Source organism: Danio rerio, chromosome 16 (genome assembly GCF_052040795.2).
Source record: "Danio rerio strain M-AB ecotype USA chromosome 16, GRCz13ab, whole genome shotgun sequence".
NCBI classification, from domain to species: Eukaryota; Metazoa; Chordata; class Actinopteri; order Cypriniformes; family Danionidae; genus Danio; species Danio rerio.
In genome coordinates this window covers 49,809,490-49,835,939 of record NC_141036.1, presented here as the reverse complement: position 1 = coordinate 49,835,939, position 26,450 = coordinate 49,809,490, and the positions used below count along the sequence as shown (strand labels likewise).

The following is a 26,450-nucleotide window of genomic DNA, read 5'->3' as shown; positions in this document are numbered from 1 at the left end:
TTTAAATTGAATTTGTTGTTAAAAAATATACCTAAATAAAAGCAGTTGCAATCTGAAGTTCCTTTTTTAAATACACAATTTTTGTTAAATGTTTTAACAATTGAAAAAAATGCATGAACATTTTAAAAACATTTTAAATTATTATTCAGTATTATTTAGTATTTTATTATTTAAGTTCCATTTTTTGATTGTGCATTTTTTATTAAGGTTTATTTATTGAAATATAAAAAAATAAAAACATAGTATTTATATTTAATTTATTGTAAATTATTAATAAAATAACTAGCAAAATAAAAGCAATTGCACTCTGAAGTTCCCTTTTAAGTGCCCAATTTTTTAATTAAATGTTTTCAATTAAAATATATGTTTTTAATTGCATAAACATTTTGAAAACATTAGTATTTTTAATTTATTTGGTTGTAATAAAAAAGCAGTTGCACTCTATTTTAATTTTTGTTAAAAGTTTTTACAGTTAAAATTATAATATATATATATATATATATATATATATATATATATATATATATATATATATATATATATATATATAGTTTTTTCATTAAAAAAGCTGTTGTATTCTGAAGTTCCCTTTTTTAATGTGCAACTTTTTATTATTATTATTTATTTTTTTAAATTGCATTAACATTTTAAAAACAGTATTTCATATCAAATTTATTGTAAAATTTAAAAATATATATACGAAAATGAAAGCAATTGCACTCTGAAGTTCCCTGTGCAATTTTTATTAAATGTTTTTAGAATTGAAAATAATTATTTTAAATTGCTTGAGCATTTTGAATACAAACAATAAAAATAAAAATATACGTAAATGAAAGGAGTTGCACTCCGAGTTCCATTTTTAAATGGATTTTCTTTTAACTAAACGATTTTACAGTATAAATAATTTTTTTTAAATATTAATATACTTTTGTTTTTTTATTTATGTATTTTGTAAATTGCTCTATTAATAAATTATATATGTTATTATATATATGCGTGCGTTCGTGTGTGCTATCGTGCGTGTGAATGCGAGCGAGCGATCGTTTGTGCATGTGAGCGATCTTGCGTGCGAACGATCGTGCGAACGATCGTACGTGCGATTGTTCGTGCGTCTGAGTGTGAGCAAATGTACGAGCGATCGTGCGTGCGAGTGTGTTCCTGAGTGAGCATGTGAGCATTCATTTGTGCGTGTACTTTCAAACACTGTAAAAAACGCAGGGTTCCACAGCACAAATCGATTAAACTAACTTAACAAATTTAAGTGGACTGAACATAGAACAATGAAGTTGTCCCCCCCTGAAAAAAACTTATTTTAAATAAGTAGTTTGAACAAGCAGCAAAAATACTTTTTTGGAGTAAACCAGAATGTCCCAACACCTCAGCAGAATCTGTCTTTGGCCCACAAAAGGCAGGTTTTCATCCAAATCTGGCAGGGCTTGGTGCCGGTCTGGACGTCCCTATAGGCATTATGCATTCGTGTTGGGTCTCAGGTGCTCACTGTGTGTGTGTGTGTGTGTGTGTTTTATCCTCGGGCCAAGCTCGTCCTGTTTTCAATGGCGCATCCAGATGAAAAAAGAAAAAAAGGCGTCTGCTGTAGGTGCGAGCAGAATGATTTCCACGCTTGTAGAGATCTGCTGCTTTGTTCTATGCGATTCAATTACCTCTACCCTAATTAGGAAGCCATAGAGCAGCCCCAGACTGTGATGGGACTCCACACTGTGGCTCCCACTGATAAAGTGCACTATCACCATCAGAGGGCCCCAGACGAGGCCCCGGCCCGCCTCCAGACGCACAACCGACGGCCAATCCCCAACACCGGCCCGGTTGGTTTGAAGTTTTCGGATTCAATTTCAGAATAATTTCATTTTACTCCTCTGACTTTGTTGAGGCTGAGCAGAGTTTTGGATTTGAAGTGCGGCGACAGGTTGTGAATGAGGGATTTGGGGATTGCTTTATGATTCTTGCACATATCTTTCCTTTTTATGTTTAGAGCGAGTGAACGTACGCTATCTTTACATCATTATTAGGTTGGTGGTTATTTTTAGGGCTGAACGATACTAGACTGTGAAGTGTGTTAATTAAAATGTCTATTAATTAACACTTTGTTTATTTACGGTTATGTATTGTATAATTTGAGGTCGATCTCTACGCTGTCAGGTCTTTGACTTTTGATGATGAAAATTCTGCTATTTATTTTATCATAATAACTATTACTATTAAGTTTAAGTGTTGTGAAACAATATATTGTATAAGACAGAAGATATATAGAGAATTAAATGTGTAAACTAACAGAAAACGCACTGGAAGTTAATTACCAGGTTTTTGTATGGTAATTTTGTACCGTAGCTTCAATTCAATTCCCCTTTATTTCTAAAACGCTTTTACAATGTTGGTTATTTCAAAGCAGCTTCACATAGAGGATTATTGCGAATTAAACCAGTGTAGTTCAGTTTTTAGAGTTTAAGTTCAGTTCACTTTAGCTCAGTTCAGTGTGGTTTAATATTCACTGCGAAGAGTCCGAACACTAAAAAGCAGATCCACCGATACGCAGCTCAACAGGTCCCGAACTATGCAAGCCAGTGGCGACAGCGGTGAGGAAAACTTCACCAATTGGCGAAAGTGAAGAATTAAAAAACCTTGAGAGAAACCAGGCTCAGTTGGGCACAACCACTTCTCTTATGGCCGAACGTCTTGTGCAGAACTGCAGTCTAGGCGCAGCAGGCTGGAGAAGCTGGAAGTCAGCGAGAATCGTCTGTCCCTGGAGAATCACAGGAATCAGTCTCATGCTCTCCACTCCTCCATGACCACCACAGCGGCTGCTCAGGATACGGACTGGTCCAGGATTATTGGAACCTTGGGATTATCTCGTTGCGGGTCTTGGATCGCATCAGTGGCACTGCATAATCTCTGAGGGCCTCGGGATGAGTATCCCTAGATGGAAATAGAGAATAAAGAGAATAATTAGCGCAGGTGCTGTTCATAGTGTATATAAACAAGATGCAAAAACCTGCATGGAGCACATTCATACATCATACCGCTATATGATGCATTGAGTGTATGCTTTGATTAAAAGAAAGGTCTTTAATCTATTTTTGAACTGCAAGAGTGTTTCTGAGCCTCGGACATTATCAGGAAATTTATTACAGCGTTAAGGAGCCATAAATGAGAAGGCTTGACCTCCTTTACTCGACTTAGCTGTTCTAGGTACTACCAGAAACCCTGAGTTTTGAGATCTCAAAGAGCGAGTTGGATTGTAGCGAGACAGAAGGTTGGTTAGAGGAAGGCGACCGCGAATAATTAAAAGGCTCCGACTAAAAAAGCAGATAACTGTGCACAATTCACTGCTTTTGAGTTTGCTGGACTAATCTGATCTGCTGGCGTGTTCATCAACGTTTTGTTTCCTCTCTCGGCTGTTGCAACAATAACGTTACTTGTGGATCCAAATACGATCATGTCTGCAGTAAATTTTCTCCACTCCGTTGCCATCTAAAATGGTAAAGCCTAGACCAGATATGCGGCCGACCAGAAGTGTGTTATGCACATTAATATAGCAGCATTTTTTTATGACACTGTATAGCAATAATTAACATTTTTATAGTACTGTGATGGTTGGGATGAGGGGTAGATATTAATAAAATTTAATAAATGGGAAATTTTATAAATAGTATAAATAATTCTCAATAACTTTCCGGTTTCAAACGTATATGATCTAGCAACAACAGTCTATATTGGATCGGCTAATCGCTGTGGCCGTTTTGCATCAGTGTCCATGTCACCGTTTGCTGGACTGTGCCAGAGCCATGCTGACCGCCAATCGCAGCCTTTTCTGTTGAGCACGTGACCAATCATATGCGTTTAAGAACTCACTCAACAGCACTCAAAAAGCAAGCGGGATAATATTTACATTATTTCATTCGCTACTGTATAAATGTTTGTGTTGTTCTGTGCATGTACTTCAGTTTTGTTTGATACATTCAAAAAGACTGTTTTCTTTTTTTTCTGTATAGAATTGATATAGTATAATAATCTATAATTAATATTTATTTTTAAAGTACTGTGATGGTTGGGTTTAGGGTTGGGGTGGGGGGTAGGCGTTAATAAAATGCAATTCATTGGGTAATTTAATAAATAACTATATAATGCTCTGTACAACTACTGTTTTTACGTTACTATGACTGTTGGGTTTAGGGTTGAGGTAGGGGTAGGCGTTAATAATTGGGAAATTGAATAAATAATATAAATAATTTTAGTTAACTTGCAACAGCAAATGTATCTGATGTAGCAACAGCCATCTCGAAACACTTGACGGATGCACATCAGATGCAAAGCACATCAGATGCTTTGAATCGCTTTAGTCACATGACCTGGGTGCTTCGAATTATTTTAGTCACATGACCTAGTGTTTCGGATCATACTTCAGTGCGGTTTTGAAACATTTGTGTTTCAGGATCTCGACACTGTGTGTCAGCGTCAGCCATCCTTAGTTATTGACCCTTTGCATTGTTTGTTGTTCTTGTTTATTCTTTGCTGCTTGTCTCAAACGTTTGCCTGTTTTTCGGCTACGCTCTGTGTATTATCCTTCATTCTTCTGTTTATCCCTGTTTTTAACCATTGCCTGCAGTACTACTCTTTATTAAACTGCATGTGGATCCCTCATGTCAATTGTCCAGCATCCACCTTTACACATACACTCAAATAAAGACTTTTGCTGCTCGTTCAGACTAGCTCAATCTTTTACCCTGTTTATTACTAACTCCCCAGTCAATTTCTCAATCCACATGAAGAGTCTTGGGGTTATACCTGATTGCATGCTCAAGTTTGGTTCTCATATTAGTAATATCTTACGTTCAGCCTTTTTTTATTTGTACAACATTGCAAGATTTCGCCCCTCACTGTCTCAACAAAGTACTTAAGTGCTTGTTCATGCTTTGGTTACATCACGGATTGATTACTGTAACTAGCTTCTGTCTTGCATCTCTGATAAGCAACTTCATAGACTACAGTTAATTCAGAATTCAGCGGCTAGGATAGTTATTTGCTTGTGTACTTCTGATCACATAACTCCAATTCTCTATCACCTGCACTGGCTCCCTGTTCACAGTCGTATACAATACAAAATCCTCCTGTTAACATACAAAGCTCTTCATAACTTGGCCCCTCACTATCTTTCTGATTTTCTTCATTTGAGTTTAAAGGAGTGTACAATTAATTCATGTTGTCCCAACCCAATTTATTTAAGTTAACTTGAAATTAAAATTGATTTAACATAAAACAATTAAGTTGTCCCAAAAAATCTCAAGAATTGTGTTGTTTTAGCTCATTTTAAATAAGTAGTTTGCAGCAAAAGTCTTTTTTTTAGCCAAGCGCGGAATTGAACTGAAGCAGAATCTGTGCCATAAAACAGTTTTGTCAGCATATGGCTGTGACACAGAGACAAATTTCTGTTAGCTTAACAACACAGATCAATTTCTCATCGCTAGCCGAACAAGCTGCAGTTCGTCAATAGACCATCAAAAAACGTTTTGTGTAAAACAGATCACAAAGCCTGCGGTTTTCACTTGGTTCTTCATCTAACAAGAGTCTCTCTATCTGCTCTCATTGATTTGCTCTCCGCGGGTTCAAGCGATTCTCAGATGGTGTCAGAGGTGCGGCGTCCGGCACATCTGCAAACCGCAGCCAGCGTTCAGCCGTCGGGAGATTGATTGTGACAGACTTTTAAACAGTACACAACTAAATATAGCGGGCCACAGCACTATCAGAAAATGAGCTAGGAGTGCGGGCCTAGTCGTTTAGAAAGTCATTATTCTTATCGTTTGCTGTCTCCAGAATTATTTCAGGTCTCTTCATGCAATGAATGCAGTATAATAAGCCAAACATGCGCAAAGGGCTTGAACTTTGGTAATCGGAGCAGCTCGGTGAAGTAGCCTTTCAAAAAAAAAAAAACAAGACTCTGAATCAAGGATTCACTGAATGCTGTTGTGGTGGATTTTACATCAAATTTAAGAATTGTCATGATATTTAGTTAATTATTTGGTGTATCTAGAATGAAATTATAATTGTAGCGCATACTTTATCATAATACAGTCAAAAAATGAGGTTTGCTGTTTGTTTAGTTTAAAATGAGCTGAAACAACACAATTCTTGAGTTTTTTTTTGGACAACCTAATTTTTTTATATTCAATCCACTTAAATTTGTAAAACATAAATAAATAAATAAATAAATAAATAAATAAATAAATAAATAAATAAATAAATAAATAAATAAATAAATAAATAATAAGTTAACTTTATTCCTTCATGTTGTTCCTACAAAATATCATGACAATTCCTATAGGTATTTCTGAAATTAGTGATGGTGTTTAGGGTTTTAAAGAAAATGGTACCAATGTTTTAGTGAGGGAGAGACACTGTCATTCTACAAGAGCGCGAAGCTAGGCATGGGGCCTGTATAAGATTCTGACGTCCTTGAATGAAAATATCACGATTTTACAGTATGACAGAATTGTGATTACTGCTCTAAAATAGGTTCTTTTTAAATGTCTGGGTAAAAAACAAAAACTTTTTTCCCCTTGAACACAATATATTTTATTTTGAGAAACATTTATAATATTTTGGAGCAGTAAACATGTCAGGCTAAATAATTGAAATAAATCATTGACTTCTTCTCTTGTTTTAAAAACACAGATTTCTTTACAATTTAAATAGGCATCTTTGGATATTGTTTCTGCTGTAGATACTATTGTCATTAAAAAAAAAAAAAAAAACATAAATAAAAAATCTTACACATACCTTAGTAACGGTATTACAAAAACTTTTGGCGGTTTTAAAACCTTGACTTTTCCAAACCGTGGTTTACCTTGAAAACGGTTATTGTCCCATGTCTACGTGTCGCAAGGATATTCATCCTTATAGATTTAAGAGTGAATCAGGTAGAACACAGGTGTCAAACTCAGTTCCAAAAGGGCCGCAGCTCTGCACAGTTTAGTTCCAACCCTAATTAAACACACCTGATCAAACTAATTGAGTCCTTGAGGTTTGTTTAAAACCTACAGGTAAGTGTGTTGGAGCAGGGTTGGAACTAAACTGTGCAGGGCTTAGGCCCTCCAGGAATTGAGTTTGACACCCCTGAGGTAGAAATTCTTTTTTGTGTACTTGCTCTGTTGCTTGGAATGTTTTGCCTATGATTTTTAAAGAGATTCAATTTGAGAGTGTTTTTAGAAGGGAAATTAAAAAGTGGTTGTTTTACTGTTGAAGTTGAGGATTTTGTTGTGCTGAGTTACTGAGCCGATGATGTTTGCACCCCATTATGATTTGCTCGTTCATTTTTTTAAGAACATCCAGGACCACAATGAAAATAATCCTGTGGCTTTTTTGTGTATTTTGACCTCGACAGTTTTTTTAAATATGTATGAATTAGTCTAACTGGACTTGTTTGTATATTTTTTGTCAACACAGCACAACACAAATCGATTGTGTGGAACCAAGCATTTTTTAACAATTCCATCATATTTTCCTAACACAAATCAGTTAAGTTAACTGAATCTTTTTCCTTTAAATTTAAGTGGATTAACCATAAAACAATTAAGTTGTTTCAATAAAGCATAAGAAATATGTTGTTTAAACTCTTTTTAAATAGTTAGTTTGAACAATCAGCAAAAGTCTTTTTTGTGTGTGTGTACAGTGTATTTTAGTGTTGCACAGATTGCGGTTATATTCGCGGGCGCTGCGGATAATCCTCGGGTCAGTTGGCTTGGGTAATTAAAAAAATACACTATGATTAATTGCGGATGGGTCACGGGTGGATGTACCAGGACCAGGGAAAAAGCATAGACTGGGCTTTGTAAAATGGGAAGATGAGATGCCCAAAATAATGGATGAAGTGCAAGAGTATGGTTCAAACTTTCAGTTAGAGGAGTCATCAGAGGAAAGTCTACTCTCGTTCTAGAAGAAACAAGATCGCTTATTTCCACGACGGCATCGCCTTGCAAGGAGAATCTTGTGCATTCCCACAACAAGCGGTGCGAGCAAACGCTCATGCAGTGCAGCTGGCCGTGTTTTGGAGGTGAGACGGAATCGCCTGAAGTTAGGCACAGTAAATGCTATTCTGTTTTTGAACAGTGCAAAGAAAAAAAAAGAGTAAACATTATATAGCTGCTGTTTAGGCTCAAGTGGCAGCCTTTTTGTTACCTTTCTGTCTTTGTAAAAGCTAAGATGTCTTATTTTTACTTTCTGTATTTGAAAATGAAGAATATGTTGTCTAAAGACAAACTTTTTTTCATTCATTCATTCATTCCTTTTCTTTTCGGCTTAGTCCTTTTATTAATCAGGGATCGCTACAAACTTTTGTTTTTATAAATAAATGTTCATTTAAAAACGCAGACACGCAGATTAGCTCACGAATCTGCTGTTAATATCCACGGTGACCTATCATCATGCCTAAAACAAAGAGTTAAATTATTAAAGTGACGATCAGGGTCAGGTCGGGTGCGGATACATTTATCAGATAAAACTATGTGCGAGCGGGTGAATGATTAGTATGAAGCCGAGAATTCAGATGTCATTTCAGCTGATCCGCTCATCTCTAGTGTAGATATATGTGTATGTTTTTTGTCATGAACAGACCTTCTTTTGTAAGCTGTTTGGACAGAACTGTATGTAGGTATAATGTCCACTGTCATATTGGAGTCATAGAAACTCAATGTCTCTTTTTAAAAATTCCCTGACGTTAAAATGGGATCCAAATCCCTTTCATTTTGAGGCCCACCGCAACGTGAAGTATTGTGAACGTGATGTACATGAAGAAATTGTGTAAAACCCAGCATTTTTTACAGAGTAAATCATGTTCAATCATGACTTATTTGACTCGATCCCATTGACCATTCTTGAAAAATATCTAGTAAAATATGTTTACTGTCATTATGGCAAAGATAAAAGAAATCAGTTGTTAGAAATGATTTATTAAAACTATTATGTTTAGAAATGTGTTAAAACAATCTTCTCTCAATTAAACAGAAATTGGATATAAATACACAGGGTGGCTAATAATTCTTTAAATTCTGTATTTTTTTAAATAGATTTTGTCTATCAAACTTCCCATATCCAGTATTCTCCTGTTAAAAAGTTGACATCCTAAGTACACCACTTAACATGTCATTTTGTTCGTCTGTAAGAGTCGAGCCGCTCGCTTTAATAAAGCGATAAATTCAGTCAAGAGTCCTTTCTTCCTGCACAGAACACCGTCGAGCACTGCCTGATCTTCCCAAACGGCCGTCTCTGTTCATTAAGACTGCTAAATGACTCCTTTATAGTGCGCTACATCTGCAGGACTCGCGCTACATGAAAAGAATTAGCGCACAGATCTCTAATAGACACGGTGTGAAGTGCTGGAGAGCTGGCCGCTTAAATTAGGCTACAGTTTTATGATCTTATCACATCCGGTGCTTTCAGCGGCTCCTCGTGTTCTCAATACATCTCAATATGATAAACGCAGATGGGCAGAAAGATATGCAGTTGAAGTCAGAATTGTTAGCCCTCCTGAATTAGTAGCCCCTGTACATATTTTTTTTCCTTATTTCTGTTTAATTGGATGATATTTCCACACGTTTCTAAACATATTAGTTCATTCATTCATTTTCTTTTTGGCGTAGTCCCTTTATTAATCTGGGGTTGCCACAGTGGAATGAACCGCCAACTTATCCAGCATGTGTTTTATGCAGCGGATGCCTTTCCAGCTGCAACCCATCACTGGGAGACACCCATACACTCTCATTCACACACATACACTGCAAACAATTTACCCTTTGCTAAGCCCATCCCATCTTAGTTACTGTTGCCTGTCAAGCTTTTGTGCCTGGCACGTCTACAACAATATGTATGTGCCGGTGTCAGACATTCCCATAGATATAATTAGTCATTTTTGGCGAACAGGTGAGATATACCTGAGAAAGCCAGACAAAAAAGGACTGCAGTATGCATTACCGATGAAGCTAGGTTAGCCTAGCCGCCTCATACGCTGACCATTCAATAGCATAGTTCAAGCACAGAAGGAGAGGTGAACTTTAAAAATAATCTAATAATAACAGATTAAACCGTGATTATTTTTTTTAAGCCAAAAAGCCTGATAGATTAATTGTTGTGCAATGAAATATAGCGTTACTAACCAACAAGGAAACATACATAGACAGTGCTTCTACATAATTCATTCATAGAAAGAACAGCCAGAAAGGGGAAATTGATGGATTTGTGTCAAATATTAGCATCATTGGCCCATAACATTGGGATGTGAAAATACTTTTATTATTATTATTTACAAAATAAAAAATTAATAGTATACATTAGCAGCAAATGAATTAGCAAACTGTTCAGCTTATTAAAGTTAATAGCTATTATAAAGAAATTGAATCAAGCTATCAAATCTCATTAATCTTTTCTTCACATAATAACTTACACATTCTGGTTAAAAAGCAATGAATTAATCTCTTGTTCATTTGGATTTTTTGTTTGATTACAGTAAATAACAGAGGTGTCACTTTTAAAATGCACACATCTAATGTTATAATGAAAGCATTCAATTACTTTCCTTTTTATGCTCATTTAGGACAAAATTAGTTATGTTTGAAAAAAAAAACTAACAAGATCGGCATCTTTAGATGTTATTATTATTAATTATGTGTATATGTCTGTTCAAACACGCACCTAAAACCCAGACTTTCATCACTTACATTTGGGTAACAGTGTCTATATATTTATCACTATAGAGAGTGTCAGCTGACAGTCACGCACCGCTATAAAACTGTTTTGAGGATTGCATAGGAGGGATGATGGCACCTGTAATGAAAAGGAAAGTAAATTCTGCTGTTTTTCTATTTATTTCAAAGTGTTTTCATGCCTACAGTAAATAAAATGAAGGCACAGAACAGACTCGCATTTAAGAGCAAGGGGTGGCCCCTGGTGGTTCGGCGACATAGGTTGCTTATATGGAGTATGAGCTCTTTAATGATTATTTGCCACTCTTCAGAGAAAGACCAAAAATACGGAAGAAATATGGGAAAATACCTTTACGGGATGATAGCAGGATAGAACTGTAAAATACGGGAGAATCCTGGGAAAAATGGGAGGTTTGACAGGTATGGTGAGTATGTTTGTGGGCTTTCTATACCGTTTCTATTCTAATTTGCAGTTAAGTGGAAAAAAAATTAAAAATTAAAATGCAAATCAAAGTAAATAGCAGAAGTGAACAAATATATTTTCCCTATCAGAACATTTTAATCAGACACCAAATATAAAGGCAGATGCTAACCCGGTATAACACCGTCACCAATAACTAAATCTTCAAAAAGACTGAAAACATTAGAGAATTATAGCTCTGAAAGGGACATGAGGATTACAAATGAATGGAAAACAGCTGCGGGTGAAGTATATTGATCGCAAGTGCTCAGATTGTGATCACATCCCAGTTTTGTTTTGTTGATATATTGTTTCAAATATTCGTAGCTTGAAACAGATGGAAATATGATTGCTAGTAGTATGACTACTATTGCGAGGGCTTAAATGGAGCAGCACTCATAATATTGAGCAGGGGGAAAAAAAGAAGAAAAAGAAGGCTAGAAAACAAAACCTGCTTTGAATTTTTGTAGGAAACACAGTTTAGATCTGTTTAGGGTAAGAGGTGTGTGAGTTATTGTTGTCTATCACTGAATGTGTCAGGAATATCGAAAAACAAAACCAACTTAACCCCGCTCTTTTAGCGCCCCTCACACAGCTTGATCCATGATGGCATTTCTCTCCTTGGGTTTTAGGTTTTGGAAAGGGGAAAAAATTCTACCTCCTTGTCCAAACTTTTAGGATACTGGGTATTAGATTTGCACAAGGCTTTGGCTTGAACATGCAAACTCCAAACAGAAATGCCAACCGATCCAACCAGGACTTGAAACAGCGACCTTCTTGCTGTGAGGCAACAGTGCTAGCCATTGCGCCGCTATTCATTTCTTTTAATTCCAATATCATGCTAAAGACACACATACACACACACACACACTATAAAAATATCATTTGAAAGTGTGTATAGTGATGTCTGCAGAGAGTATTTTTTACAAAATGTTATTTCCCGCATATTTTAGCAGGAAGCAATTCCACCAATGCCCTTGATTGCAGAAAATCGGAATATGCAAATACCTCCTACCAAATAATAAAATGTACAGCTACAAGCCAAAGTCAAGATATCATTTAGATTTAAAGAAATAACATTGCACAGAGCTGAGAGAGAAAAAAAATTAATCATTGAGGAAAAAAAAAGTCTCCTTTAAGATTGCACCGGTGTATTACCTGGAGGCATGAAATGTAAATGGAAAATCAACATTGTATCCTGTGATAAGGCGGAGAAATTAATAAAGGCATTTTCTGTCCTCCGCTCCCGCTGACGCCGGTGTTAAAAGTCAGCAGGTCGTGCGGGAGGAACTTTTCTCACAGATGAAGAGGGTTGCACAGGTTTGAGAAGCGGTGTTTTACATGTGCAGCAGCGGTCAGGAGGAGATTCAGTCAAGTGGGCCACAGGAAACACTTCCCTTATGAGAGATTGTGTTAGGAGAACCACATTTCGTGCTGTGTTGTATTAACTATTTACTGTCTACTAAGGCTGCAGAGTATATTGTTTCAGCATCGAGATCGTAATATGTGCATCCGCAATAGTCACATTGCAAAGATATGCGATGTTAAGTCTGGAGTTGAGGAGGAGCTACAGAATTGTATTTAATCACTGCATTTATACGATTTATGCAACAACAACAACAACAACAACAATTTTTGCTTACAGTTTTTGTCTTTGTTTCTAGTCCAAATATCTACATTTCAAAGCGAAAAGATGATTGTTTAACCTAACCCACTGACAGATAATTTAGCTTGTTTTAAAGGGAAAACTATTTAATTTTGCCTTATTTCGTCAGAATTTTTTAAAACCAAACAACGTTTTTACTTGATCTACGAATTTTGTTATAATATTTGGACTAGAAATGAGACAAAGTAAGAAAAGATCTCTTGAATCGTGATCATTTAATTTCTGTACCTGACAACCATCAAATGGTGCTATTCAACTATCTTGTGAAACTGTATATTGCATTACATTATATTGCAATATTTATCGTAGAAAAAAAAATATCACAATATAATTTTTTTCTCAATATATTTAGGTGGTTCTGTCGAATAACGAGTCCAGTAATATCAAAGACTATAGAATGCACAAGTCACTTGTATAGTTTTGAATTTGGAAAAGTGAAACGATTAACATGGCAAATGAAGCCCCGCCTACTAGTACAGGAGGCAATCATCGATCGCTAGGTCCACACTGAATATGCGTGTGCAGAAATCTGCAGATTTCCACAGATTATTGGCCCATCATTGAGTCTATTTTTTACTGGTGTAAATGTGTGTAAATTTATATTTATTCACTTTTAAAATTTATTTCAAGTAATATTGATTTCGTAATAATATTGACTAATATGAAAGCGTTTGATTTATTTACAATACAGTTTGTAAAGTAATATTTTCAGTTTTTTTTTTCGTAGAGATATTATAGAAGAGACTTGCTTTGTTTATCAAATAAGTGGCTCTAGATCAAAGGTCTCAAACTGGATTCCTTGAGGGCCGCAGCTCTGCAGCTTTGCCTTAACCCTAATCAAACACAGCTGATCTAAATAATCAAGGTGGTCAAAAATACTAGAGACTATTAAGCGGGTGTGAGTTGGGGGTGGTTGGAGATAAAACTATGCTGAGCTGCGGCCCTCCAAGAATTGACTTTGAGACCATTGCTCTAGATCAGGGGTGGGCAAACTCGATCCTGGAGGGCCGGTGTCCTGCACAGTTTAGCTCCAACTCTAATCACACACACCTGCCTTTAGATTTCTAGTGATCTTAAAGACACTGATTAGCATGTTCAGGTGTGTTTGATTAGTGTTGCAGCTAAACTATGCAGGACACCAGCCCTCCAGGATCGAGTTTGCCCACCCTTGCTGTAGATGGATTTGCATGATGAAATAAAAATTAAAAAGCTATTCTTTTTTATTTTATATATTAAGTTTTTAGTTATGACACTCCCAAAATAATTCCGCATAAATCCACAGATTATTTTCTAAATTCTCGGCAGAAAGAACAAAAAATTACGACGTGTGTTGTGTGGTCAACAAACGCACTGAAATCTCAGCAGATACTTACTTTACAGATATAAGAAATATATTCACATAAAGCTTAAAATCTCTTATCCAAAATATTAGTATAGCATTTTTTGGTAACATGCAAATATGATGTTTTTAATTACATCATGTGTATCAGTACCCTGCTGAACAAATCATATCATCATCTTGTGTTTTATTTTAGATTTATCTTTCCCTCAAATTGCGCATGCCGTTCTGTATACAAATTTGGGCTGCACGATTCATCGAAAAAAGATCACAATCTCCATTCAACCCCCCCACCCATTCTTAATCCAGCATTTCCACGATTCAGCCAATTATATTTTTGAGTTTGGCAGCAGCACTGAAAAAATATATTCAAAGATGATTCCTTGGATTTATTAAATTAGTTTATATTTAGTGGTTTAAAATAATTTATTTGGCCTGAATTTAAACAAACACATTTATTTGAACATTACTCATTCAAATTAGTTTGTTTAAATTCAACCCTTATAAATTGTTTGCAACAACTTTGCAAATAGCCTATCATTGTTTTTCAGTGCGTAAAGGCGGTCGCACAATTCTTCACATTGTTTTATATGTGTTGCTCAGAAAAAATGCCCCCCAAATGGTGTTGAAAGAATCATATACTGTATTTATAAGGTATAATTCACCCAAAACTATCATTTCTGTCTTCATGTAATAATGTATTTGTGACCGCAAAATCACACTTGAGCTGACCGGGAGCTGTGTGTTTACCTGAGAGGACGCGCACTAGTGAACAGAACCTCCAGGCTGTGAATAACAGGCATTAAGGTGCTAAATTAACGTTTGGTTTGTCACACAGAGCGATCGTTTAGTAGCCACGGGGCCAGTATGATTTGCATGTTAGTTTTTTTTTTTTCAAAGTGACAGCAACTATGACATGAACCACATTCAGCAGTGAATAGAGAAACTGAAAGCGCACATCATTTAAGTGAAGTTTATTTCTAAACAAACTTCGAGAGGATCACGTGCTTATGATCAATTATCCAATCAGATGAGTTTTCTTATCTCAATATTTTTGTCTTGATTTTTCGTCTTGCAGACGGGCCACACGGCGGCCTAGTCATTAGTACTGTTGCCCCACAGCAAGAATGCCTCTGGTTTAAGTCCTTACTAAACCAAACGACATTTCTGTGCGGAGTTTCACTGGTTCCCCCCGTGCTCACTTGGGTTTTGCTCGGGTTCCCCGGTTTCCTCTCACAGTCCAAATAACTCGCACCCTAAGTAAATTGAACACACAAAATTGAGACCACAGTCAAGCTCCTACGACTCTTCTCAGTCTTAGATATGCATCACTTAGCTAGAATTAAGCCAGGGAGTTAATCAAGATCTACCTGAGCTCAAACTCTGCAAACGGGAGGGAGCCCAGGGCTCGAGGATCTCATAAGCTCATTGCTCTTTCCTGGGACAGCATGCCAAACAAGCTTTTCATCAGCTAAGTGTAAACTCTTGAAATGTCATATCATATTTTAGAGTTATAATTACGACAAGCAGTTGATGCTTTTTCTTTCATGGCGAACCCAGAGTGTTCTGCATGAGAATAAACATGTAACAGTGTCAATATAACTACTCTAGCCTATATAATGTTAAATACAGTGCAGGAGGGAATCTGATAATGACAAGTACCATTGGAAAAAAAAGGTCTAATAATATTGTCAATGACAGATTGCCAGCATATGTCTCAAACATAATAATTCAACTCCAGAATTATGAATAGTTGTATTCTGATGTGATAACTGTATTGTACATTAATGATTTGCATGTCTGTTCAAGTCAACCATTCCAAGTCTATACAAAATTTAGCATTTTAACCAACAGTAGACCTACACATAGGCCTAATATTATTATTGTATATCTTACCATAAGTTTTGAAATGACAATAATCATAGGCTCCTCATATCAACCTTTATTTGACATCTACAGAATCATGAGAAAATTGATCTTGATTTTAAGCAAAAACATAAAAAATAAAACTTTAACACAAATTCAAAAATAGAACATAAACCTAATCAGAATGCACCTCGGCATCGTTTTAGAGTGCCTGCCGTGTGTTCCTGACATATGTGCTGCATAACTTTAGGCCACGTCTCCCTCACAACAATCAGTTTGATTGTGTTGTGTTCTGTGTGTAGGTCCGCTAGATGGAGGATTGGAAGAGGAAGAGGAGGAGTGCATTTCAGATGCAAATGAACTCGCAGCTAAAGAGGAGTTTTCAGCGGAGGAAAACTTTCCTGCTGACTTTGAGCCAGACAACCTCACCTGTGAGGACATGGAATACTTCTGCGGAAAAGGTCAGCTATTTTTGACGCTTCTGCTTTCGTATATAGTGCAACTTCTCATGCAGAAGATCTTGTTTAGATATTCATCACAGCGCATTTCGTTGAGAAGCAAATTATGGCAAAAGATTGAGTTTTGCTAATTGATTCCCTGCTGAAGTCCTGACTCAGATGGGTCTATGATGGGTTTGATGGCAGTTTTAGACTAAAGCTCGAACAAACACAGTTTTGGCTGAATTCATAGAGGTGTGGCAAGACCTACAGAAACCTCTGTGTCCAGGTTTCAATAGGCTGGTTTTAATCACTGATTTCCACTGTTTAACATGAGTTTGATATAGGAAATGGCAACCAATGTGCTGGCTAAACCTTAGTCATATTGCAGACAGGATTTACCATGGGATGCAAAACTATTTATAGATAGAATTACTTCACATACATAATATACAAATTGAGATATTTAAATGAACTTTGACACTGCTCTTTTTATAGTGGTGCTGGTCTGGAGGTGTTGGGGTACTAAAATTACTTTAAAATAGATTCTATGAAATTTTAGAAAATCATTCATTCATTTTAGCCTGATTCTCACACATAATGTATTGTATGATTTTAGCCATCGCACAGATGTTTCGTACAGACATTTATCATTACGAAAATAATGACAGCCCTTGTTTTTTGAGGAAAACAGTGCCTTTAAGATATGCATAAGCAAACAGCTCTGGAATTAAAAAAGAGTTATTATCATTACATGCTTTTAGTAAAATGTTTTTTGTGTTTTATTTTATTAAATACTGATAACATCTTCAAAATAATTATAGTTGAAATGTTGTACTGTGTATATGTAATATATACATATATAAGGGCTGCATGATATTGGGAAAACCTGACATTGTAATATTTTGTTTTGCTGCGAAATATATTGCGATATGAATTTATTTTTATCATTTAGAAATCACCTCAGTCAGTGAATCTGCATTAAGTGCGGTTTACTTACAAACTAATTTTGAGAGGATCACATCCTTATGATCAACACAGCTGGCACCTCATTAGCTTCCTAATATGCCCTATTAGATTATTAAGGGCGCATTATAAATAACCAGAGCTTTTCACTTTATTTATCCTCATCTTGAAACTTCCCTCTCTCTTCCACAATCAATTGCAAGGCCCTCGCAGCAGATCATCTTTTGGCCATCTTGATCAGTTGTGATAAGGAACCACAATGGCAAAGTCTTATTAATAGTACTATGACACTAATTCGCAGATGGGATAGGGTATGAGAAAATAAACTTGGTTCCTGGAAGAGAGAGGGTAAAATGTGCGGGAATGTAAGAGCAAATAGTGTTGATAGTTGAATTTTTAACAATGCTGGAGATGGAGGGGGAGGGGAAGAAAACAGCAGCACCAAAAAGGAGGAGGACAGAGTGTTGGAACACTGGACCTACACCTTCACTTTTATTAGACTTGGGTCTAGTGGACACGATGTATGTATGGTAAATGTGTAGAGGGAGGTACATTATGTGGTCATTGAAAATTTGTTTGGATTTATGGTCTACACAGAAAATAAGCCAAAACCAATGAATTATAGGTTGAAAAAATAATTCATTGTTTAATTTTTTTTGGAAAAAAAAAAAAAAAGTACAATGGGTCTCATATACCCGAACACAATACAAGGATTAAACAGAAATTAGGGAAAAAGTAAACAGGGGGGCTAATAATTCTGACTTCAACTGTATATATACCTATTGTCAATTTCTGCAAATAATATGTAAAACACTAGTTAGAAAAAAAAATACATTAGTAAGATAGAATAGATAATACCTTATACTTTATAAAATATAGTTTATAAAATAAGATAAAATAATAATTAATAAAATATATTAAATATATATATATTTTTTCTGAATTAAATGTTGCAAATATTTGGATTTTTGTTAATCTTTTTTAATAAATGTTTTTTTTCGAGCAACACAAATACATTTGTAATGCTGAACTTTAATACTTACTGTCAATTATGTTTTAAATTAATGTTGCAGTTTAACATTTAGGTGAAGTTTTGACATCTTAGTCAGCTGTACTGTACAGTACAATAACCTTTACAGAAATCTTATACGAATGCACTGCATGGTGGAACAACACAAATAATGTGTTGTACAGCATGTTACGCTCCTTCTAGTTCCTGTTGTTCAGTTGGTTAGTTTCAACTCCGTTTTAGTGATCTTTCTATTACTTTTTTATGTATTGGTCACACATTTGCAGCTTGTGTTTCAGTTCAAAGTGAGGAGCATCACAAACACACATGCAATCTCACCACCCCTTTATAGGATTCCCAACTCAGTTCACTGAGAAGAAACTGACAGAGTTCGGTGCTTTGAATGTCCCTCCGCCTCAAACAGAAATGTTTTTAAATTAAGTTTCTTTTAAAACCCACTGCGCCCAGAGGGATTTCATACAAGGTCTGTCTTTGAGGAGCAGAATCTTTTCATGTCTTGCGTGAGGTGGGCTTCATTTGAATGATTTGCCTTTTGTTCTACTCTTAAAGGTGTAACAGGCGTGACATTCGTGAACCTTAGAACTAACGGCAGTTCGGCAATATTTTGTTTCAGGGTCACATCTTCTTATGTGCTTTTGTTTTCTGGTGCTTTATTGAGAAGCCCTACAGATGAATACCGCTTGACGTAGTTGAGTTTTGTTTGTAGAGCTTTGTTAGGATTTCCAAGAAGTGGATTTTACAGTATTCAGATGTTCAATTCAATTACTGCTTAAACAGCTCCAAGGTTTTTTTCCTTTAATTAAATATTAATTGGGGATAAAATGTACAGAGGTCATCTATAGTGTCATTTTGATTAAATTTGTGGGGTTCATGAAAGAACTCGATTGGTAAATCTAAAGATTTACTTTATTGATTTTATAAAATGACCCTTCAAGGCACATAAATGATTTATTGGTCTTGAAAGGAATTGCAGATGTTTTGTTTTTTCTTCAAAGTATATGCATCACTAACTAGCCTATTTAAAGACTCACTGGCCACTTTATTAGTACTGGATTGGACACCCTTTTGCCTTCAGAACTGCCTTAATCCTTCGTGGCATAGATTCAAGAAGGTACTGGAAATATTCCTCAGAGATTTTGTTCCATGTTGACATGATAGCATCACGCAGTTGCTGCAGATTTGTTGGCTGTTAACATTTGTTGACATTGTGCATTATCCTGCTGAAATTACACATCTGAAGATGGGTACACTGTGGTTATAAAGGGATGTATATGTTCAGCAACAATACTCAGGTAGGCTGTGGTTCAATGATGCTCAATTGGTACTAATGTGCCCAAAGTGTATCAAGAATATATCCCCCACACCAGTACACCGCCACCACCAGCCTGAAACATTGATACAAGGCGGGATGGATCCATTCTTTCATGGTGTTGATGCCAAATTCTGACACTACCATCCGAATGTCACAGCAGAAATCGAGACTCATCAGACCAGGCAAGGTTTTTCCAATCTTCTATTGTCTAATTTTGGCTAATTGTAGACTCAGTTTCCTGTGCTTAGCTGACAGGATTGGCACCTGGTGTAATCTTCTGCTGCTTTAGCCCATCTGCCTCAAGGTTGGACATGTTGTCCTTCCAGAGATGCATTCACTGTTGCCTTTCTATCAGCCCAAACCAGGCTGGCCATTCTCCTCTGACCTCTGGCATCAACAAGTCAACAGAACTGCCACTCACTGGATAGTTTCTCTTTTTTGAACCATTCTCTGTAAACAATAGATATGGTTGTGAGTGATAATCCCAGAAGATCAGCAGTTTCTGAAATACTCAAATCAGCCCTTCAAAGTTACTTAATTCACTTTTCTTCCCTATTCTGATGCTTGGTTTGAACTGTAGCAGATAGTCTTGACCATGTCAACATGCCCAAATGCATTAAGTTGCTGCCATGTGATTGCCTGATAAAAAGTTTGAGTTAACGAGCAGTTGGACAGGTGTACCTAATAAAGTGGCCGGTGAGTGTATGTCTTCTATGCAAAAATCTAATCAGGCAATAACAAGCAGGCAACATATTGCATTTAGGAATGTTGTCAGGGTCATGGAAATCAGAAAAAGTTCAAACCGACATCAGATTTGGTAAGGAAGATGATTTAAGTGACTAATAAATGTGATGTAGTTGTTGGTACCAGACGAGTTGGTCTAAGTGTTAATCTTTTGGAATTTTACACACAACCATATCTTGGGTTTGCAGGAATGGGTCTAGAAAAAAAACATATACAATGATCAGCAGTTCTGTGAAGATGCCTTGCTGAAAACTTCAAAAAACAGATACTCAGATAACAAATTATTACAAGCGGGGTCCGCAGAAGAGCATCTCTGAACAAGAAAAAAAAAAGGTCAAACCTTGAAGAAGATCCAAGAAGATGCCACGTTTATCAGCTAATAACAGCAACCTGATGCTACAAATGATCAAAACTGGACAATAGAAGAAACATTTGCCTGGTTTGATGATTTTGATTTTGATGATTTCTGCTGCAACCGTTGGATGGTAGAGACAGAAATTAATGTAATCAATATAAAAAAACAAGCATCCATTGTATCAGTCTGAGTTGTAGTGGTGTGGGAGAGATTTTGGCGCGCTCCATACCATATGAGCAATGTTTTTAATGCCTAATCCTACCTGAGTAATGTTAATGCCCATCCTTTCATGACCTTTATTAATTTTACGTGACAGGCTGAATTTGTTTCTAAATCAATTCTTCGGGGTGGTGCAGTGGGTAACGTGATCGCCTCACAGCAAGGAGGTCGCTGGTTCGAGCCTTAGCTGAGTCAGTTGCCATTTCTGTGTGGAGTTTGCATGCTCTCCCTGTGTTCGCGTGGGTTTCCTCCGGCTGCTCCGGTTTCCCCCACAAGTCCACAGACATGCGCTGTAGGTGAATTGCGTATGCTAAATTGACTGTAATGTATGTGTGCAAATGAGTGTGTATAGATGTTTCCCAGTGATGGGTTGCAGCTGAAAGGGCATCCGCTGCGTAAAAAAAAATGCTGGATAAGTTGGCGATTCTTTCCGCTGTGATGACCCCAGATTAATAAAGGGACTAAGATAAAAATGACTGAATCAATTCTTCATTTTGTGACTGCTACTGTATATCCACCACACTAATGCACCATGCCACAAAGTTCAAATCATCTTAAACTGGTTTCTTGAACATGAAAGTGAGTTCATTAAACTCTAATGGCCAATCCAAACCAATTGGGATGTTGTGGAACAGGAGATTCTCAACATTGATTTTAAGCACACAAATTTGCTGTTTGGTCAATATGAACTAAAATCTCCAAGAAATGCTAAATCTTTGCCAAAAAGATGTTTTAAAAGCAAAAGAGAACCCAACCTGGTTTTATAAAAAGTGGCTGTTATACAGAATGATGACAATACTTTATTTTTACCATGACAATTGCTTTATCTTTAACAAAATGTATGTCTTGGTACACATCAATGACTTGGTCAACAAAACCTTAAAAAGTCTTATATTGCAAGAGTATATTTTGGGAATATCCAAAATACATTGTACTGTATGGGGCAATGTTTTAGTTTTCTTTTTATTCCAAAAAGCATTCAAATATGATGTAAAGATCATGTTCCATGAAGATGTTTTGAATATTTCTCATTAGTAATATGCAGGGATAACAATTTATTTTGGACGACTTTCAATGTAATTTTCTCAATATTTAGTTTTTTTTTTAACCCTCAGAGGGTGGCATGGTGGCTTAGGGGTTAGCACTGTCACCTCACAGCAAGAAGGTCGCTGGTTCGAGTCCCGGCTGGGCAAGTTGGCATTTCTGTGTGGAGTTTGCATGTTCTCCCCGTGTTCACGTGGATTTCATCCGGGTGCTCTGGTTTCCCCCACAGCCCAAAGACATGCGCTGTAGGTGAATTGGATAGAGTGTGATAGTGTTTGGGGTTTTTACACTACTGGGTTGCAGCTGGAAGGGCTTCCGTTGCATAAAACATATGCTGGAATAGTTGGCGGTTTATTCCGCTGTGGCGACCTCTGATAAATAAGGGACTAAGCCAAAAAAAAATGAATGAACCCTTAGATTCTAGATTTAAATGGTTGTAGGTTGTATCTTGTCTAACTATTGCCCTACTCCTAACAACCATATATACATTTTCAGATCCTGTATAAATACAAAAATGGACATTTGTGACTGGTTTTGTGGTCCAGGGTCACATATTATTGAAATACAGACAGCCCCAATTGTACATTTGAAAGTACCATAGTAACTTTGCAGTCTTACTTTTCCAGGGCTTGGACCAAAGATCTCATTCTCAAAGCAGTATTAGAGTGTGTACTTGCATCAAAGCCATTCTGTGGTCTCAATTGTCTGAAGCAGCACAAAGTTTCAGCAAATCTCCTGTCTAAGATTCCTTTGAACGTTTTGATGGCTTTGCTAAAACGAAGACCAGCAGTGGCCCTAACTCTTATACTTCCGAGATGCTTTAGTAATCTTCCTGTCGTTATATTCAAGGGGGGTTTGCGTCAGATTTCTCAAGCTCCCTACAGTATCTCCTGCAGTTCGGCTCTTAAGACTTTCGGTGTCCTCGAATTCTTCGGACAAGTTCCCATTCTCTTTCTGTTAACGCGTAGTACAAGCTCATCAGGTGTATTCATTTCTCCCTGATCCTCTGCTCAATTAGATCTCTTTAAAGCGCATTTAGCCCAACGTCTGAGTGGCTTATATTCACTCCACTTATGCAGAAGTGCTACGAATTGAAGGCGAACGCAATCCTGGTGGCATTAAACGGTTTATGTGTGTTATTCCTCAGCTATAGGATGGCAGAGAGGGTTCTCTTGATTAAGTAAACCCTCTCAAATGAGATGGCGGGCTGTAATTAGCCCGAGCTGAGTCAAACGTCTGAGCTTTTAAAAGCAGTCACTCATCCCTGGGCCTTTATCTGTTGTGGAAAATAAGGTCTTGCCTGTGAAGCTCTTCGCTGGCAGGCGGTTGCTCCACAACTGGCTCTTAGTTCAGTGGTCGTGCATCTTTGTCGTCATTTTCAAACAGCTAGCTTGTCGGGAGAACCTAAAACCTTCATTAAAAGTTTCATCCTCTAATAGGTATTAAAAAGCTGTCTGAACAAAAAGAGGAATCGCCTGTCTTCATTAACTCACCAAGCCCTTATTAACTTTGATCGGACGACGGTGGAGTAGCAAAGCAGCTTAAATTCATAGAGGTCAGGCAGTTGGACATCAGCAAAGTCTCAGCCATTTTCTTGAGTCTGAATCTGGTGCACCTTGCAGCTCATGGCTGTAAATGAAAAGAATTGTTGAGATGAATCCAATTCAGAGCTACAATCTCTATTCTTATTGGCTGGTTTCTGATTCTGCTTTACATTTGTTGGTATTTATTTACAGTAGTTCTATTAATGGTTGAAAAATATCAGTGAATAATTTATTGTCCTGCTATGAATTTTAATACACTGGTCACATGTTTCTGTGGCAGTTTCAGGTGAAGAATGTTTAACCAATAACATGTAAACAAAGTGCATTTACATAGACACCCAGTGGTATTTCTTGCTGTGAGGCGAACGTTCTACCCACTGCGCCGCCTCGTCGCCTTTCAAGAAACAAATGATGTGTAAACAATAGCATGTAAACAATGCTAATTGACAATACAGCACACAATATCATTAAAGCTGCATCATAAACACTGCAGTATATGAATTTTTTGTTTTATTTAAATGTACCATATAAGAAATAATCATAATCACACAGTATATTTAATTTACTCAAACAAACTAACATATAAGACTCATTTGTTCAGGATTTCTTTTACAGCTGTTCAGCTTCTACTGCTTTGTTGCTTGCGTTTTAGCCATAGTCAGGATGTGGACACACTGCGGTGCTGTTTTTGCACATTCCAGTGTTTACGAATAGATTACATCAAATAAAATGTGTAGTCTTGATGAACTCTACATCAGTTTAAAGCCTCATTCACAATACGAGCGACGCACAGCGGCAAAGCGACAAGCGATCGTTCATTTCAACAGAGAGCGAGCTACTTCCGGCGACCTCCGACTATGTAAGCGACAGTGACTGTTGGTGACCAGGCGGGTGTGTCGAGCGACCTGACAAAGCTGAGAATCCTTCAACTTAATGCAAATAAAGAGCCCCTTTTTTTTTCTCCAATGACACATGAGTGTTGAATTATGGATAGTTATTTATTTGTTTACATCACCGTTTCTTCTGGAGACCTAACATTATGGTTTACATTGTTTATGATGATATGTGCGTATGAAAATGGCGTCTTTGTAATAAAAAGCAAGACGATGTCATGGCTTACAGTGTTAATGTCTATATTAGCAGTATGGTGTGTGTTCTAGAACAGTATATTTAATTTACTCAAACAAACTAACATATAAGACTCATTTGTCCAGGATTTCTTTTACAGCTGTTTTTCTTCTATTGCTTCTATTGCTGTGTTGCTTACATCTTAGCAATCGTCAGGATGTGGACACACTCGGGTGCTGTTTTTGCACATTTCAGTATTTATGAATAGATTACATCATATAAAACATGAGTAGTCTTGATGAACTATACATCAGTTTAAAAAAGCCTCATTCACAGTACGAGCGACGCACAGCGGCAAAGCGACAAGCGATCGTTCATTTCATCAGAGAGCGAGCTACTTCCGGCGACCTCCGGCTATGTAAGCGACAGTGATCGTTGGCGACCGGGTGTGTCGAGCGACCTGACAAAGCTGAGATTCCTTCAACTTTATGCAAATAGAAAGCAACTTTTTTAAGCGACAGCCGAAGGGAGCACCAGTAGAGCTCACGTGATCTTCTCTCAGCTTGCTCAGAGACCGGTTGTATTCTTCATGCTGTTGACCTACACAGACCTGCGTTTGCAGGAGGTCGCCACCCAGAGTGACAGGCAGCTACAAAGTCGCTGCTAGTGTGAATGAGGCATAAAGCTACAACCCTTAAACAGCAGTTGTAGCTAGTTGTTTTTCAATGAGAAGCTTATAAAATATGTATTTGTAAATTTGTGCAAGTTGTACCAAAGAGCTTAGAATGACCAAGAGGCGACACTCAATAGAACGTTCCATTGCAACAGCGGTGCTCAGCAACAGCCCCGGAATTTTAGAGTGCAAGCGATCGGCTGTCTATTGGATCTTATTGCTGTCGCGATGGCGAGCAGCTGCGTTGTTTTTTTTAAATTCAGTTTTAAAGTGCATTAAAGCTGAGATACAACCTGAAAGACGACAATATAACACTCACTATCATAATAATCATCACTTTTAATAGTTTATTTTACAGACTTATAATATGCTGTTATTCTATTGGAATTTGAATTTTAAAATGGCCGCCGCGCCATCTAGTGGCCATTTACCAAATCGCATTAGAGTGTCGCCTCTTGGTGATTCTATGCTCTTTGGTTGTACAGAAGACGCTTACTAGATATGTACATACTTATCATCGTTATAACAAGACATACACGCATTCACGGTCTATTTTGAAAGGTAAGGGTCCTCAGAACAACATCCCATAAGGCACATTTTGTCCAATGATACAGGAGTGTTGAATTATGGATAGTTATTTATTTGTTTACATCACCGTTTCTTCTGGAGACCTAACATTATGGTTTACATTTTTTATGATGTTATGTGCGTGTGAAAATGGCGTCTTTGTAGTAAAAAGCAAGACGATGTCATGGCTTACAGTGTTAATGTCTATATTAGCAGGATGTTGTGTGTTCTAGAACATGAAACATCTTCTGTGTTCCTAACTGAACCACAAAATTGGTTCCATATTTATAAGCTCTAGATTCACAAAAAAAAAAAAACCTCATAATTCGTTCAGTAAATAGCTTACCCTTGTAGCTTTATGTTTCTCTGATGTTCTATGCTTGTGTTGTTCCATTTCTTTTCCCATTTATCTTGAACATCTATGACTATTCAATACACTGGAAAGCCAGAGTCC

The 26,450-nt window shown here is 36.9% G+C and overlaps 1 protein-coding gene across 3 annotated transcripts in view; it reads left to right on the top strand.

Moving 5' to 3' along the window:
• The window catches only part of zfpm2a (zinc finger protein, FOG family member 2a), a 310,051-nt gene that overhangs the window by 67,508 nt on the left and 216,093 nt on the right, over positions 1-26,450 (top strand). For 2 of the 3 annotated variants that reach the window (XM_087286133.1, NM_001039635.1), the window contains 1 exon segment: positions 16,340-16,498. The exons of the other annotated variant lie outside the window; for it this stretch is intronic. In XM_087286133.1, coding sequence (XP_087142259.1) covers positions 16,340-16,498 — 159 coding nt within the window. 3 annotated transcript variants of the gene reach the window in all.